The sequence below is a fragment of the Staurois parvus genome, unplaced genomic scaffold, assembly GCF_062004578.1.
Source record: "Staurois parvus isolate SC_StPar_1 unplaced genomic scaffold, SC_StPar_1.0 ptg001134l, whole genome shotgun sequence".
Lineage (NCBI taxonomy): Eukaryota > Metazoa > Chordata > Amphibia > Anura > Ranidae > Staurois > Staurois parvus.
The window spans coordinates 980215-998111 of NW_028318930.1; the positions used below are offsets into that span (position 1 = coordinate 980215).

General features: G+C 39.7%; 1 protein-coding gene across 1 annotated transcript in view; it reads right to left on the bottom strand.

Annotated features, from left to right (window-relative positions):
• Positions 1 to 1639: 1639 nt before the first annotated feature.
• GUCA1C (guanylate cyclase activator 1C) overlaps positions 1640 to 17897 on the bottom strand; it is a 212555-nt gene continuing 196297 nt past the window's right edge. Inside the window, exon 4 of the mRNA XM_089659172.1 lies at positions 1640 to 2463. Within this exon, the coding sequence (XP_089515298.1) occupies positions 2330 to 2463 (134 nt within the window). The 3' untranslated portion in view covers positions 1640 to 2329. The remainder of the gene's footprint in view (positions 2464 to 17897) is intronic.

Consider the following 17897-nt stretch of genomic DNA (forward strand, 5'->3'; position numbering starts at 1 on the left):
GCCTCTCCTACTAGCTACAGATAGTTAATTTAGACCAAGAGCTTTTTTTGACAGCTCATCTCTGTGTTGGAAGAGTGCTCTCAGCACAGAAACATTCGCTGCCCAGTGATGTGTATATGTGGCATGTGGGCATTTTGCCACTGCACATATGTGTACAATGGGCAGCAACAGGTCAAATATCACCAAAAAAAGCTCCATCTGTCATATAAAAAAAATGTCAAATTCATTTTGGTACAGTGTTGCATGGTGGAGTAATTGTCAGTCAAACTATCACTGCAAAAAACTGGCCTGACAGGAAGGCTAGCCATGAAGAGGTTAAAGAGTTCTTGTACCTACAAATCCCAGTTCTTGGATAGGTTTAATGTGGTCAGGCATGTGTGCAGGCTGACACAGACAAGGGATTCAGCTTTTATTAGCTGTATAGCTTTGTCTGGATTGAGTGTTGCTAATCTGGAGCTTAGGAACTTACATAAGTACATCTGTGGTGTTTGCTGGTGTGTGATCACAGGATTGATCTTTATTACCAAGATAGGGTGCTTTCCACATTTGGCATGCATGAATTCCTACAGGGCATTCTACAGGTTAAATTATAAACAAAAATGTAGTTTGATGCCTCCTTCTCCCATTCACTATTTATTTCAGGTACTTATATATGTAAAGAGCTGCGTAAATTGATGGCGCTATATATTGTACACTCACATCAGTCCCTAACCCTCAAGGGATGTACAATCTAAGGTCCCTAACCTATATTCATACATACACATACGAGGGCCAATTTAGACAGGATCCAATTAACCTACCAGGAAACCCACGCAGGCACAGGGAGAACATGCAAACTCCGGGCAGGTGGTGCCATGGTTGGGATTCAAACCAACGGCCCCAGTACTGCCAGGCAGAAGTGCTAACCATTTGGCCACTGTGCTGTCCTACCACCATGATGTGATTATCATCCTCTTTTATAAAAAAATAAATAAATAAAAATCTCTGACATCAAAAAAGTAAGAGGGCACTAGTAGATGTGCTAAAATATGGTAAACCTGCATACATTACACAGTTTTAATTCTGTCAGAGTGTCTGGAGAAAGGACAGCAGTGCTTACAACTGCCCATTGCACAGTATGGTACCTAAAAAAAAAAAAGGCCTTCTAGGCTTTGTGTGATCTCACAGGCAGCACTTACCCAAGGCTGGTTCTCAAAACCAAAATAATGTCTGATTCCCTTAGACCGTTATTTGTAAATTTGTAGCATGTGACACATGAGCACCATTCACAAACTGGAAATCCAGGTTACAGCACAAGCATTTTACAAAACTCTGAAATTGTAATGATCCCCCCCTTCCTATCTATTTCTTGGGTGTCATATAGAACAAAAAGCGATGCAAAACTAACTTGAGCGCACTTATTAAGAAAAATTTAAATTTTCTTAAAGAGTGGGAAGGCCTATAAACAGAGTCTGGTTTTGATTGCTGTCTGGATCCCCACTGGAGACATCAGTCTTACATCCTGTCGAAGAAAGAGATAGGGAATCTCCCCAGTGAGGACACAAACTATCTTTAAAACAGAGGTCCTAACCCTTTTCCTATCTATTAAAAAAATGCAAACATTATTACATTAATAATAAGACTCTAATAAAGCTTTGACCCATGTTGTTCAAGTATATTTAAAAATATTAAAATCATGATACACACATATATATATATATTTAAAAAGGAAGCAACAAAAATGTGTATTATAATAAGGATATAAATAGTCAACATTTGCACATAGACCACAGACAGGGGTTTGCACATTGTTCATTTGTTCATTTACCACAGTTTTCTTGCCAGGCAAGTCCAAATGAGAATATAAAGCTGCAATGCATCCATTTGTCTTTTATTCATCATCTTCAGCTTTTGTCAGAATAATATGACCTTTTCAGAAACTTTTTTTTTTGTTAAGTCAGCAGGGTTAGTTAGTTTTATCGCTAATGAAAGTAGCGGTTAGTTACATTAAAAGGTCAGACAGCCCCGCCTTTTATCCTAACTAATCCAGATGAAAGTCAATTCCTTTTAAATCCATTTAAACTGGATTTGAATCAATTAATATCCAAAAGATTACTTTTCCCTGGCCTACTGAAGCTTGATACAGTCTTGTTATATTACGTAAGAAATGTATTTTTCTTGAAGAGAAGGCTTTGAAAGATTGCACCACTTATATCTTACTACGGCTGTGCTTATTATAATCTCTGAGAGATTAATGAGAAAATCCTCATGCAACATGACATCTTCTCACTGCAGAAAGGCATCTTCTTGTAGTAAGACGGATAGAGATATCCTAGATAGGAAACATTCTTCAAGGAATACTCTTCCGTCTTCCATTTTGTATTGTTTTTAACACATTGGAGAGATCGAAGCTTTTTGAAATGAGCTCAAGAAGGTCAGGATTCTTTTGTATCCCACCGATAAATTCTTCTAATGTCAGCTCCCCTAAAAAAGAAAGGCAGGCTTGTTTAACACATTACATATATAAGGTGATGCTCAAAAGCAATGGATAAAGGGTTATTCTGTGTTTTAATAGCAAAGCACAAAATATGGTGGAGCAGTAAGCAGGTGTTATGGTGTTATCCCAGGATAATGTTTGCCCTATTTTTTTTTTTACATTTTAGATGCATCCTAATTTATTTGCCAGGTAATTTGACAACCATGACATCTTACTTGAAATACTGTTTGAGGAGCACTAGACATCTATGTAACGTAGGTAGTATGTGACAGTTGACAGGCAGCTCTACTAGTAATAGGATTCTTAGAAGTGGGCCTTATGGAAACATGGATGCAAGAAAAAACAAGGTACAATTTCACATGTCAAAATCTAGAATTAAATTTTGTTTGTAGGCATCAAGATCAGCCAATTGGGGAGATTTACTAAAACTGCACTCAGAATCTGGTGCAACTGTGCATGGTAGCCAATGAGCTTCTAACTTCAGTTCATACCTTTATGGTTTGACAATAAAAACTGAAAGCTGATTGGTTTCTATGCAGAGCTGCACCTCTTTAGTAACCCCCCCCCCTCTAATGTGTTTTGAGGCTTACAGGTATCCCCTTTTTCAGGCTGAATAAAAACAAGACTATAGTTTGGATTGGAGAGAAAACGGGTAAAAAGTGAAGTCTTGATCCGTTTAGCTCTGATTTTGAAAAAAAAAAAATGCGACTGAACTGATGATAAAAAACCGAAACGCCCATGTAAAAGGACCCTATCTGTTTTGGCTATGGGACAGGAAGTGAATAAAAATCTCCCTTATGGAACACAGATGACATAAAATAAACTGACATGAGTTATAACCCTCCCTCTCTCCCTTTCTGTATCCAAAAAGAAAAAAAAAAGTTTTGCCTATAGCTCTACTTTAACCACTTCCCTCTCGACCTATGGTAATATGACGGCCGGGTGAGCCTCTCCTCCCTCCGGGAGGGCATCATATGATGTCCTTCCCGGAAAGAGCATTGCGCATGCCGCAGGGCCGCGCTGTGGTGAGATCTGTCACTGGCCATGTACCTCGGACACAGCCGATGACAGATCTGTGTACCGTCCCCGTTGCCAGTACCATGTGACCTGCTGTGACCAATCACAGCAGGCCACATGACAGTTGTATACAATGGATGGCTTCCTTTCATGCTGTGAATGGTCACAGTGATCACATGCACAGGCTGGGCCAGTCACAGCCCATCTGTGTCATGTGATTAGCCGTGGCCAATCACAGCTAATCACAACAAAAAAAGCTGAATGAATTGATTTCATGCAGTTAAATGCTTGCTTATAGCAAAGAAATTATTTGCTATAAGCAATCAAATTGTGTAAAAAAAAAAATAAAATACTTATCACTTCCCCAAAGTAGTACAATATTACTATGGTAACATTATACTACTTTGGTTATAGTGTAATATGAAAAAATAATCTTTAAAAAAAAAGACATTTTTTTAATAAAAAATTATAAAATCATCAATTTTTTTTTCATAAAGTCACCAGTCAGTGTCCCTGATCACCGCCACACCAGTTATATGATGACGCTGTACTGCACTGGTGACAGTATTTCTTCATTTCTGCAAAAATTATGACAAAAAAATTACAACTTCAAAAAACTCACCATGCTTTTTTATGAAATACGTCGGACTTTGCAAAAGTATTTTGCAAAAGGGGTCATTTGGGGGATATCTATACTGTTCTGATATTTTTGGGCCTTAAGAAATTAGATTGGCCGTCAGTACTTCATGATTGATCAATTTTCAGATATATCCCATAGTTTGTGAACTCTATAACTTTCCTACAGACTAAATAATAAACACTGATTTGGGTTATTTACACCAAACAAATGTAGCAGAATACATCTTGGCCTAAAGAACAATTATTTATTTGCAAACTTTTATAACAGAAACAAAGAAACATGTTTTTTTTTCAAAATTTTTGGTCTTTTTTTGTTAATTTTGCAAAAAATAAAAACCCCAGCGGTGATTAAATACCACCAAAAGAAAGCTCTAGTTGTGTGAACAAAATGATAACATTTTAGTTTGAGTACAATGTTGTATGATCACGCAATTGTCATTCAAAGTGTGAGAGTGCTGAAATCTGAAAATTGGCCTGGACAGGAAGGGGGTAATGTGCCCTGTATTGAAATGGTTAAGGCAGCCCATACTTTATGAAAATACTACCAATGCACAAAAATAGACCAAAAATGGACATACAAGACTTTTAATGAACTTCTGAAGCACAAGCACGCCATAAAAAAATTGGACGTTTAGCAATTTCTTTCAATGCAGAACACTACAATGGTGCATTTTTGTGCCTTGTGGGGGCTGTAATGCATGTATGTGCATTTGAGTGCTATTTAAAATTAATTCACAATGCTAATGCACATGTTCTTGAACTATGACAGGACCACAGCCATTTTATTATTGCTTTAATACTTACAACCAAATGAATAGGTACTTACTGTTTCACAGTATGGGAAAAAGGGCAATCTCAAAATATGCTTTCCATTTTGTAGCAGATTCACAAAGCCCCTGGGATTTTTGGTTACATTTTTTATGCAAATAAATCATAGAAAAGAGCAGTTTATTAAACGCTCGCTTGCCGCCCTATAGTAGATGTACTGCTACAGGGTGGCACAGCTGCGCAAAATCACACACACATGGCGCGCACGTCGCTCTTGGCTGCTGGGGAAGTCAATCACTGGGTCCCGGCCAGCGATTGCCGGCCGGCGACTCTGTGATCGGCGTGCAAAGCTGACAGGGGAGAGACCTGTGTGTAAACAACACAGGTCTCTCTCCTATCAGCATGGGCATGCTGCTTTGTATCTCTCTGCACAGCAGAGGGATACAAAGCAGCATGTCTCTCAAGTAAAACACACACAGCACACGGTTAACCCTTTGATCGACCCAGATGTTAACCCCTTCCTGCCCAGTGTCATTAGTACAGTGTCAGTGCTTTTTATTAGCACTGATCACTGTATTAGTGTAACTGGGGATGTCAGTGGCAGTTAGTCTGTTCTTCTCCAGTATCAGAATGCCTGTTGCAGTCGTGCTGTAAGTCGCTGCTCGCCACCATTACTAGTATAAAAAAAATTCCAGTATATACCGCCATTTGTAGATGCTATAACTTTCACGTAAACCAATCAGTATACACTTATTGGGATATTTTTCAGCAGACATGTAGAAGACTACATTTTGGCCTAAATTTATGAAGAAATTTGATTTTTTTATTTGATATGTTTTATAGCAAAAAAGTCAAAAATATTGTTTTATTTTCAAAATTGTCGATCTTTTTTTGTTTATAGTGCAAAAAATAAGAAACAGAAAGGTGATCAAATACCACCAAAAGGAAGCTCTATTTGTGGGGAAAAAAATTCATAAATGTAATTTATGTACAGCTTTACATGACTGCGCAGTTGTCAGTTAAAATAACACAGCGCTGTATCGCAGGAAGGGGGTAATTCCTCTGGAGGGCAAGTGGTTAAGCTCCTGCAAAGCACTTTCTGACCTGAACATACATAGACATCTAGAAAAGTCTCAAGGTGAAAATACCGTAGTGTCAAAATGTGTATTACTGAAGGAATTACTATTATTATTTTGCATAATAAAAGCCAGTACTCCTACTGGGACTGCAGAAATGATCTCCTTCAAACAGGGTAAGAGATCCATACGGTATTTCTCCACATAGATCTTTTACTCTGTAATAAAGATAATTTCTACAGTCGCTGTCTGAGTGCCGGCTTTTATCATACAGTTGGACTTTGTTAGCTTGCAGGAGCTTAAGTCGAAGCACCGACCTTCCTCACAGTCTCATGGATCCTGGGTTGAGCACAGTGAGTTTTTCTCTTCTTGTATTATTATTCTGGGAAAATTTTCTATTTTATTATGTTGTACTGAGCACATTGTTCATGCAACCAACTGGCCATAAAACCTATTAATGGATATATTCCATGAATATGAGAAAAAGCTTGTGAGCCCATAGGGATTCATTGCATTTCTGCATATTTACCCCTAAAATGGTATGGTGGTGGAAAACATAGCATACCATAGTTGTTTCTCAGCTTTTTTTTCAGTCAAGGCACCCTTTTAAATTATGCACAGTCTCAAGGCAACCCATTCCAAAATGTAAAAAATCTAAACTAATAGTTTTACAAAATGCTGCAACATCCAAATGTGTAGGACACACAACATTAGAAGTGATTTAGTCTTCCAAAGCAAATATACCTTTGCACACTAGTACTGCTTAGCATTCCAACACTTTTCTCTTCTCCCTCAGTTTCTCTCCCTCACTGATGGAAAGGAGCAGGGGAGGGTACACAGAGATGCTGTGCAGGTGCCCAATGTCCTCCTTATCAACTGATGACATCATAGGATGTTAGGGCATTGGCGGCTGAAAGGCTGTAATGGTGCACAACAAAAACCTATGGCTTTGTGCAAGTAAAAGGCAGGTTTCATCCATCCGTTGGCTTGTATACAATTTTTGGGCAATTTTTAGGCATTTTGCCAAGGCACCCCTGAAAAATCGTGAAGGTACCCTGGTTGAAAGAGGCTGACATAGAGGACTACCAGCACCATTTCTGCTTTCCACCATGTATTTATTAAACAACTAGTTTACCCTAGGACATGCCTCTTATATTTTAGTTGTTCCGTGATGAGCATAGGCTGAGGTGTAGGTGCTTTAGGCCGCTTTTGCTGTAAACGTGACAGCCAAGATCCCGATCAGTGTGGTAAGGATGCTATTAGCTGAAACATGTGTTTTAAGGCTTCGTTCACAGCAGGTGAAGTGTGAGAACATGTGCAAAATTGTGCATTTCACCTCAGTACACAAAAACATGCCAAATATTTTGAAGACATGCATGGGTGTTATTAATTCTTAATTGCACCCCCCACATCTTGCAAACACATGTACATTTGTGCTTACCAAAACACATGGTGCAGCGTGATTTTAAAAATTGTGGCTGTTTAAATAAATGGGCTGCACTAAAATGCGATGAGAGGGAACATGTGAAAAAGCTCACACACTTGGATGAGTACTTGATAAAATAAAACAGAATTTGAAACACTGTTGCCTACATCTTTCAGGAGCAGGTAATTGCAATTTATATAATTTTTTCACACAAGTAGGGATGAGTGCAAGGTTTGGTCCAAACACAAGTTCTGAACATCTTATATACAGTAGTGGTCGTATTTCTACCACTACTATGCAATACATGACAGATACTTATCTCAGTGTCAATGATTGTAAAGGAAGTCTTGGATGCCAGCACCTGCTGTGTCCTTAGCAACCAGTGATGTCACCTGGTCCCATCCATTTACCTGCCAGCAATCCCCAGCAATGTAAACAAGGGCATGAGGATAGTGTAACATCACTGACCAGATATGGCCAATGATGTCACCTGGGAGTCTTCGTCCCTTTAGTTACTTTTAGCAGCAGGGCCCAAGGAGATCTCATTTGGCGCAAGTCAGCGGCAGTAGTGGATGTATCTTGCTGGCATGCTTTTCTTTCAAGGGTAGTTCATTGTGAGTGAAATGGATGTGCATTGCTAGGCAACGTTGTTTTTTTTTTGTTTTGTTTTTTAAAAAAAGACTTTGTCTTTCTTTACTGTTTACTATTTGTGTGAATGAGTGGGGGTACTTACTCATTCACATGAAAGGGGCCAGTATCCAGGTGTCAAAGGGGATTGCAAAGTCTGATAAGCCCCCTGTCCACAGTCTTCCATAAGACAGGGGGCTTATCAGACAGGGCTGTGTAAAAGAGGCCCTTATCCTCATCAATATTATGTTTTTCCAGGGGTCCTCCCTGCAAGAAATAATCCCATATTGAGGGCATGTGGCCTGGTGTGGTTCAGGACCTTTATTGACGTGACAGGGTAATATGGATTTTTCTTGCTTTTTTTTGTGTGGGGCTTCCCCTTAAACTTCATACTAGATCAAAATGGTTAAATTTACAGGGGACCCCACATCATTTTTATGTTTTTTTTGGTTTTTGTAAAATATCAGGTATGTACAGGATGTATGTAAAGGATAAATGTCTGGCATGTGTTTTCAGGGGGAACCCCTTACTAGGGTTCTTATTAACCTCTATATCAGACTCTCATCTAGGATATGGATCTGATATAGATGAAGGGAATACCTGGCAGTTTGTTTCCAAACAGAAGTACAGCAGCCTAAGCTAATATTTACTGGCAATTTAGAGAGCATTTCTTTTGTTTTCTTTGTAAATGTTAGTTTTTCTGCAGTAGGTTGTAAACATTGTACAGAGGTGCCATTTTACAGGCATGTTAAGTGCTATCCCAGGCATGTTATAAAAAAAATCAATTTTGCAATTTTAAAGTTGACCTTAAATCATTATTACAATCACTGCTCCTAGAACATTTTTTTGTGTTGGTATATGTCCCCTAGGGCAGTGCCCAGCTCCCTCTTCTGTTTGTTTGACAATCCTTCCACTTGTACCAATAATATGACCCTATTCCTCCTCCCACTGACCCAGGAATGGATCTAGCCAGTATGATATGGGGGTGCAATAAAAAATGTCAGGGGGGCACAGGGTATGAGGTTTGCAGGGCAGTGTACAAAAACAGGAATCAATAGCAGAGTGTACTGGGGGTCAACAGGTCAGAGGATAGGGTTTAGAAGAACAGAAGGCAGGAATCAGCAATTTGTAGGGACGAGTACCGATCAGCTTCTGTACAGCCAGCCTCTAGGAACATTTCCACATGACCAGCACCGCCAGTTATAGCTGGAAGCACTTATCAGTTCTAAGTGATAAGTCTCTCCGCTGTCAGAACACAATACCTCAGCGGGAGTGATTTCCTCATCCACATGAAAACCCCAATGTTGAACAAAAAACGACTAATGTATAGACCAGGGGCAGACTGACAACTCATGGGGCCCCTGTGTCCTAGCCCAAACTCAAAAACGCCTATGAAAAAGATACCAGGGGCATCTCATGGGACCCCCTACTGACCCCGGGCCCTTGGGCAGTGCCCGAGTTTCCAAATGGGCAGTCCACCCCTGGTATAGACTGCCTTACTGAGCTTACCATAAGGAAGAATTTCATTAAAACCAGCAACTGTTGAGACAATGAACACCTTGGTCAGGTTTATTTACTGTATATCAATGCATAATGTACAGAGTACAGGGGTAAGGTGTAAGTAATATACAAAACAACATATGGAGTGCAACAGTTAGGATGAGTGCCACATTCACATTAGTGTCCCCAAAGTGCCACCACCTTACACCAGAGATGGTCAGAGACTGGCAGAGTGTCCCCTTACATCAGATTCTGGTAGAGTTCCCTTCTTACATCAGAGTCTGGCAGAGTGTCCCCTTACATCAGATTCTGGTAGAGTCCCCTTCTTACATCAGAGTTTGGCGGAGTGTCCCCTTACATCAGAGTCTGGCAAAGTGTCCCCTTACATCAGATTCTAGTAGAGTCCCCTTCATACATCAGAGTCTGGCAGAGTGTCCCCTTACATCAGTTTCTAGTAGAGTCCCCTTCTTACATCAGAGTTTGTCAGAGTGTCCCCTTACATCAGAGTCTGGCAGAGTTTCCCCTTACATCAGAGTCTAGTAGAGTCCCCTTCTTACATCAGAGTCTGTCAGAGTGTCCCCTTACATCAGAGTCTGGCAGAGTGTCCCCTTACCTCAAATTCCAGTAGAGTCCCCTTCTTACATCAGAGTTTGGCAGAGTGACCCCTTTAAACATACTTTAACCACTGGTGGGCAGCTGACAGGAAAAGGCTTAAAAAAAAAAATGCCCTTGTCGGCTCTGAACTGTGCATGCAGAGTTCAAAAGTGAATTGCTAGGCTCAGCCTCAACTTGTGTGGTGGGGTGTGTGAATATAAGCCATGCCTAAAAAGTTCCATGATGTCACTGCACAGGTGCACACCCAGTTCTCTATTTGGCTGGTTGCAGTACTGTGCATGCACAGTTCAGAGCCCATGGCAAGGGGGTTTTTATGGGCACTTTTCTCCTGTCTGTTAACATTTATGGACAAGAGAAAAGTGCCTGTTTTATACAAATTGTCTATAAATTTATGGATGGTTGGCAACACAGGACTGGGGGTGTACACATGCTGCCACTATGATGTTTTGCTTGGTGGCTGTGGCAGGAATGATATACTCTGTTGCATTCTGTGGGCGCAGTGCCTGCTGAACATGACCTATTCGAGTGAATGGAGCACCTCTGCAAGCACCCCACAACTGCATGTAATGTATGTGGTTCCAGTGCACTAGAGTGGGGTTCTAGGGGTTAACCACTTACCCTCCAGAGGATTTACCCCCCTTCCTGACCAGGCCATTTTTGTGTTCCAGTGTTGTGTTACTTTAACTGACAATTGCGCGGTCATGACTTGCGCACCCAAATTAAATGTATGTCCTTTTTTCCCATGAATTGAGCTTTTTTTCAGTGGTATTTGATCGCCTGTGAGTTTTTAGTTTTTTGCGCTATATGAAAAAAAATCTGACAATTTTGAGAAAAAAACTATATTTTTGACTTTTTGCTATAAAACATGTCCAATAAAAAAATTAAAATTGCGTCATAAATTTACACCAAAATTGTATTCTGCTACAAGTCTTTGCTAAAATAAAACCCCCAATAAGTGTATATTAATTGGTTTATGTGAAAGTTATAGTGTCTACAATTGGTGGTATATATACTAGGATTTATTTTTACAATTTTTACTAGTAATAGCGTCGATCATCGACTTATAGCAGGACTGACACTGACACTGACATTCTGACACTGGGGGGATCTGGCTTGGTGTCACTGACATCCCTAGTGACACCAATACATTGATCAGTGCTAAAAAAAAGCACTGACACTGTACTAATGGCACTGGGCAGGAAGGGGTTAATGTGAGGGCGATCAAAGGGTTAACTGTGTGCTGGGTGTGTTTTACATGCTTCACTGTAGCCACTCTGCTCTGGATGGCTGTGCACAGCCATCCAAAGCAGTGTGCCCGAGCTGACAGGGTGGAGGATTGTTAGTAAACAAAACAGTCCTCCTCCCCACCAGAGATCCTCGGAAATCACTGGGCGCTGGCGAGTAATTACCGTCCAGGGCCCTGTGATTGACAGCTGCGAATGGCGGCGCAGGTAGGACGCACGTGGTTTGCGTGCACCTCTTACCCAGAAATGCAAAATCACGTATGTTTATGTGATTTTGCACAGCCGTGCTTCCCTGTAGCAGTATTTCTGCTGTAGGGCAGATGGGAAGCGGTTAAAGCAGATGGTGAGGAGGTGAAACAACACCTCCTCACTGCCTGCCAAATGCTCTCTGAAGAGTGATCTGAATGCAGATCACTCTTCAGAGACCAATGCCCATGTAAACAGGCCCCTAAAGCCATGCTGGGAATGGGCAGAAAGGTGTTAAAACAGAAGCATCACAGAGGTGTGAAAACCCACACAGTTTAGCCAACTAGCAGATTGCCAGCTATATCCAATAGTACTAAAGTTGTCCATGAGTGTTAACTGGACATGAAGGGGGAAGGGGGAGAGAAGGGAAGGAGATGGGGGGGAGAACGGAAGGAGATGAGGGGGGGGAGAGAAGGGAAGGAGATGAGGGCTAAAAAAAGGCTGAGGGACCACCTAAACGAATATATTTATAACATTAAAAAAGGATATGAAACCCATAGCCTCTCGGTGTACTTTAGACACGATCACTATAGGAATCCGAAGGTCATTCCATTTTTTGAAACAGATAAATTATGTCCACACTGGAGAAGCTGTAACTGGACCCAAGAGATCTCCAAGTTGGAGACGGAGTGAGTTTATGAATTAAAAACATTTTTAGCTTATTGTCTAAATATTAAATGGGACATCAATGACTTTACTGATACTAGCTAATAGAAAAAGTTACCTTATTTATGGTTATTTTTTTATATTTATATGTTTATTTCATCCTTCAGTAAAGCATACCGCATGTTTTAACAAAAAGATAATGTCCATAAAGCAATGATGTTTAGGGGGAGATACATGAACCTAAACAATATTTTACCCAAAACATCACAATAAAGCATAATGATTCCTTTCAAATATATATGAGGCTGAGGAGGAGGCTGAGGAGGAGGCTGAGGAGGTTCAGCAAAGGAGAGGTTTCCTGATTCCAGTCATATTCCATACGTAAAGAAAGAATCAAAGAATCAGTGCTTAAACTGTGCCAAATTGGAGGATTTAGGGCACTTAAGGCTTATTTTCAAAAACATGTATAGACGGTCCAGAATGGCCTTAAATTGGTTTAGAAGCAAATAGAAAATAGGTCAACAAAAGTGAAGGAAAGCCAGAGAAGAGAGAAAAAAAACTATGTAGGGGTGGGAGTAGAGAAGAGAAACTGGAGTGGGCAAAAAAAGGCAACCTATACTGAAGTGGGTCGTGTGTGATCAGGATGGTTAGATGTGCGGCATAGTATTAGCTGTTTGTATTTAGTTTTTTTCTTTGTGTTATATTCACTTATCTATTGAGTAAACGTTACTTGTGCTTGTCATTGATTTTTAATGTGGCTGTGTACCTTATAGATATAATGTTAATATAATATAATTTTATTAATATTTTTATGGTAATGCATTTGTATATTTTTCCATGTTTTTCTACATAACAAAAAACATAACATAAAACATTTTTGTATATATTATATTTTTTACATCTCAATGGAGATGGTTACATTTTTAATTATATCCATATTTGTATATACAGATCTACAGTACTACAGACACATTGGGGGTTGTTTACTAAAACTGGAGAATGCAAAATCTGGTACACCTCTGCACAGAAACCAATTAGCTTCTAGGTTTTATTGTCAAAGCCTCATTGAACAAGCTGAAGTGAAAAGCTGATTGGCTACCATACACCACTGCACCAGATTCTGAGTGCTCCAGTTTTAGTAAATCTCCCCCCATTGGGCTTTAAAAGGGGTCGCATAGAACATGTTTTGATATAATCATCTTATTGTGTATTCCAGCCTATCCGACATCTCTGGTCTGTTTGGTATGAGGGACAATTGGAAAATTGGCAGTTTTAACGCTAGAGGCCCCTGAACACATCCTATTGGACGAAACATGTAGGGTGGTTTTGGTTTTTGAGCAGTGCCTCTATATGTGAGGTACTGATGCTGTTTTTTTGGATGTTTTCATGTTGCTACTGGCAATCCAAAATATTTCAAGAAAACATACTGCACTATGGCTTTATGCTGTCTGCTCCATGTGTAAGATTTGCAGTGCAACAGTTGCTGGTGATTAATACTATCAGGAGTAGGAAGAGTGAAGGAGCTCTTAAGCTGTCACAGGCTGTGTCTTGACTGGCCGGAGTGGAGAGAGCTGTCCTGAGAGATCAGTGTGTTATTTTGTGCACCTTTTACCTTATGTTTCTGGTGAGTGTTCAATCCATATGATTGTGGTGTGGGGTCACACAATAGAAAATCAGGTGCCTTATTATAACTAGTGGTGGAAGATACTACTTTGGAAGGATTTGCACAAGTAGTTGCATAGACATTTCTGATCTATTTATGCTTTGTTCTGTGGGCATTCTTTGTTTCCCCTGTATACTTTGTTCTGTGACCCTTTTTTGTCATCAGTATGATTTAGTAATATGTATGTCACTATGGTAGATATAAAATGGTTACAGTATTTTTTTTTTCACTTTATGATTTATGATAATTTCTTATTGCACGATACAAAACATTTAAGTAAAAGGTTGATAACTTTAGGCACCGCATTTGCAATTTTGTAATGTTTTCCCAGTTGCTGGCAAAATGTTAGAGGTGAGGTCAGCCAGACTCAAAGAGGATTTCTCTCTGAATAAGATTTGTGCCCATGAGAGATGGGTATGTGCCACAAACAGAATAGTAGGAGAAATTGACATGGAATCCTGGCTTCTGTAGGGTTCTGTTTAATCTGCACTGCATTGCTTCCTGGCTACATAGGGGTTTTGAGCATCTTGTGCTGTGCTGCTCCTAAAGGGCTCTGCTTATTCTGTGCTGAGCAGCCCCTGAATCCTGTGGTGCTGTGCACATATGGTGCTAGGTCTGGCACTGCATAGATGCATGATTGTTAGCAATGGAACCCAGACTGCTAAGGAGCAAAAGTGATACCAGCACAGCCTAGTACCTTGCACAAAAGCACTATTGGTACCTTTGGGGAACATGCTGCCTAGAGGAGTTTACAATAAATGGTGTAAGGATATCACTATATCCAGATTTTTCTGTAAAGGTGAAAAGGTTATACCATGCACAGCGAAGGATTGTTGCTATGGGAGAAGCCTGCTTTTTGATACATCAGGTGATGCAGCTTCATGGATAAATAAGAATGAGAAGTATTTATGAAATAATTGGCCAGAATAATATTACACCTGATATTACTAGAAGATGTTGATTTTTCTTTTTGTGTTTCTTCTAACACAAGCTTTGAGCAGTTGTTACTGTAAATGGGGAACAATGCTATTTCACATCATAATTAATATATATTATGCTGTTTGTATTGTAAAATATATGTTAATACATTATAATCATAATTTTTTTCAGAATAGTTATTTTAAACATGAATAGTTTTATGTATGTGGGGCTCTGAAAGATATGAGATGGGGAATGCCAATAAGCAGAATGCAATTTTTCATATTATTATAATACAGGATTTATATAGTGCCAACAGTTTGCGCAGCGCTTTACAATATAAGGGAGAGAGTACAATTACAATACATTTCAGTACAGAAGGAATAATATAATATCAGTTCTTCCTATTCACAAGGTGTTAGTATACTTATACACAGGCTGCTATAGTTCACTTTTATTCAGAAGATGTAGATTCTAAAGGTAGGTATATATTTATACAGGGCCGGTGCTATACTATTTTGCGCCCTTGGCAAGACCAGCTACTTGCGCCCCCCCCGAAAATAAATAAAACATTTTAACCATTTCAATCCCGGGCAATTTTACACCTTCCTGCCAAGGCCAGTTTTCACGTTTCAGCGCTCTCACACTTTGAATGACAATTGCGCGGTCATACAACATTGTACCCAAACTAAAATTTTATCATTTTCTTCACACAACTAGAGCTTTCTTTTGGTGGTATTTAATCACCGCTGGGGTTTTTATTTTTTGCTAAATTAACAAAAAAAGACCAAATGCATGGCGGTGAACAGGGACACTGACTGGTGACAGTATGAAAGAAAAAAATATTTTTTTTTATTTCTTTTTATTTTTTTATTATTTTTAATTTTTTATTACTTTTTTTTATTTTATTTAAGATTTTTTTTTCATATTTTACTATGACCAAAGTAGTACAATGTTACCATAGTTACATTGTACTACTTTGGGGAAGTGATCAGTATTTTTATTTTTTTTTACACAGTTTGCTTATAGCAAAGAATTACTTTGCTATAAGCAAGCATTTACCTGAATGACATCGATTCATTCAGGTTTTTTTTTTTTTTTCTTTTGTGCTCAGCTGTGATTTGGCCCCAGCTAATCACATGACATGTGCATGTGACCTGCTGTGACCATTCACAGCTAGGCACTAGTATACAATGGATGGCATGAATGAAGCCATCCATTGTATACAACTGTCATATGACACACACACAGAGAAAACCTGAAGTGATCCCACAAGGTGACAGATCTGACACAACACACCACCCCCAACACTGACACAGATCAGCAGGCCCAGCAGACACTGGAAGAGCAGCCTTTGGGATTGTGATGATTTTATTACTCACTGACACATTGCACATGTGATAAATGACTGGCTGGCCAGCCGGGTCACACTCACACTGACACAAGACATCAGAGTCAGACACTACCTTCCTCTGCAGGCTCAGCTCCGCTACCACTGATGAATGGGAAGAGAAGGGCTAGAACTCCACAGTGATCAGCAGCCCCCAGACGGCTTACAGTAAAGGGACTGAGTCTGAGAGGAACACTGGAAGGAGTAGTAGCTCAGCTGCTTCACTGGCCCCAGACACCCGGCATCTTCCTAAGTAATTTCTATCTCCCTTCTATCGCCCTCCCCTCAGCTGAGGATGAGGATCATTCATGACGTGGCGGCAGAGAGAGTGCCAGCCTGTGCTGCGCCCAGGTGCCCCTAGGTGGCAGTGCACCCTAGGCGGACACCTAGTGGAAGCACCAACTCTGTATTTATATATATGGTTCAGTGTTTTGCACTATGTGTATAATTAATACTATTTATGTTTCCCCACCATATGCTAGTAAAGTGCTGAAACTTCTTTCTAAATGTATTTCAGATTAGCAAGTTTCTTCCTGTGCTGCTTCGTGTTTCTTCTGAATTTCTTCTTGTAGTAGAAGACTTCAACTTTATCTTGCCTGAAATAGAGTGACATCCTCCTCCTGAGTTGCAGTCTTGTGCCTATCTTTCTTTTTTTGGCAAGTTACTAGAAGAGCTTGGGTTAACAGATACTGTACATAGTGTTTGACACACACCAGAGAGAAAAGATATTCTTGTCTCTCTAAAATGCATGCAATTTTGTCCAGGATAGATGTAGCAGTTCTCTCCCCTAATATTATACCATAAGAGTAAATATATGGCTGGGGAAATTCTGATCATGGTCCATTGGCAATACAGTTTAAAAGTAAAAATAGTGATACCTTTTTCTTTTGTAGATTAAACCCTTATCTGTTAAAGTGTTACTAACCCCTGGACCCTTCATTTACTATATATGGTCTCCCACAGTACACATAACATGGAAATGCAATTATTTTAGTAAATATAAACTGCTAAATACCTTTTCTCACCAGCAGTTAGAGCAGTCTTGTGACTGATATCAGTGTCCAGCAGAGCACTGGTTAAAGCTCTTAGAAGGAATTTTCATTCTTCTGTAGGAGGATGCGGGACCACTGACCTCTGCCTGGACAGTGCTGATTGGCCCTGTGCTGATCACATGCACTCTCCCCTCAAAAAAAACCTCTCTAGCAATACACACCAAAGTGAGCATGTGCAGAGTGACTCTATAATATATGTCTTATCAGGAGATAAGAGGGGAGGCACTAGAAGAAGGGAAGGATCAGAGAAGTCAGGATCAAACAGCGTTTTTACACAATGCAGAGTATTAACCCCTTAGGTTCCACAGTGAGTGTAACAAGCATGCTTTCCTGCATATACTGTACAGACTGATTTTACTGTTGTGGGTTTAGTAACACTTTAAGATTGTTACTGGTGTCCTCTTTAAATAATTCTGGTCTAAATTACTTTTTAAGGGTTGGAATAATTCTATGGCTTCCTCACTTGTAGTTTGGGCTCTTTAAAAGTGTATCTCTGAGGGCTACTTTTGAAACAAATCTTGGCTGTTAAAGCAAATACAAAGGAATGAGAGAGCAATCCGATGGTACAAGTGAATAAAATGGAAGACAAATATATTAATAACTTTTATTATTTCTTTGAAGAATTGGGAAGTGG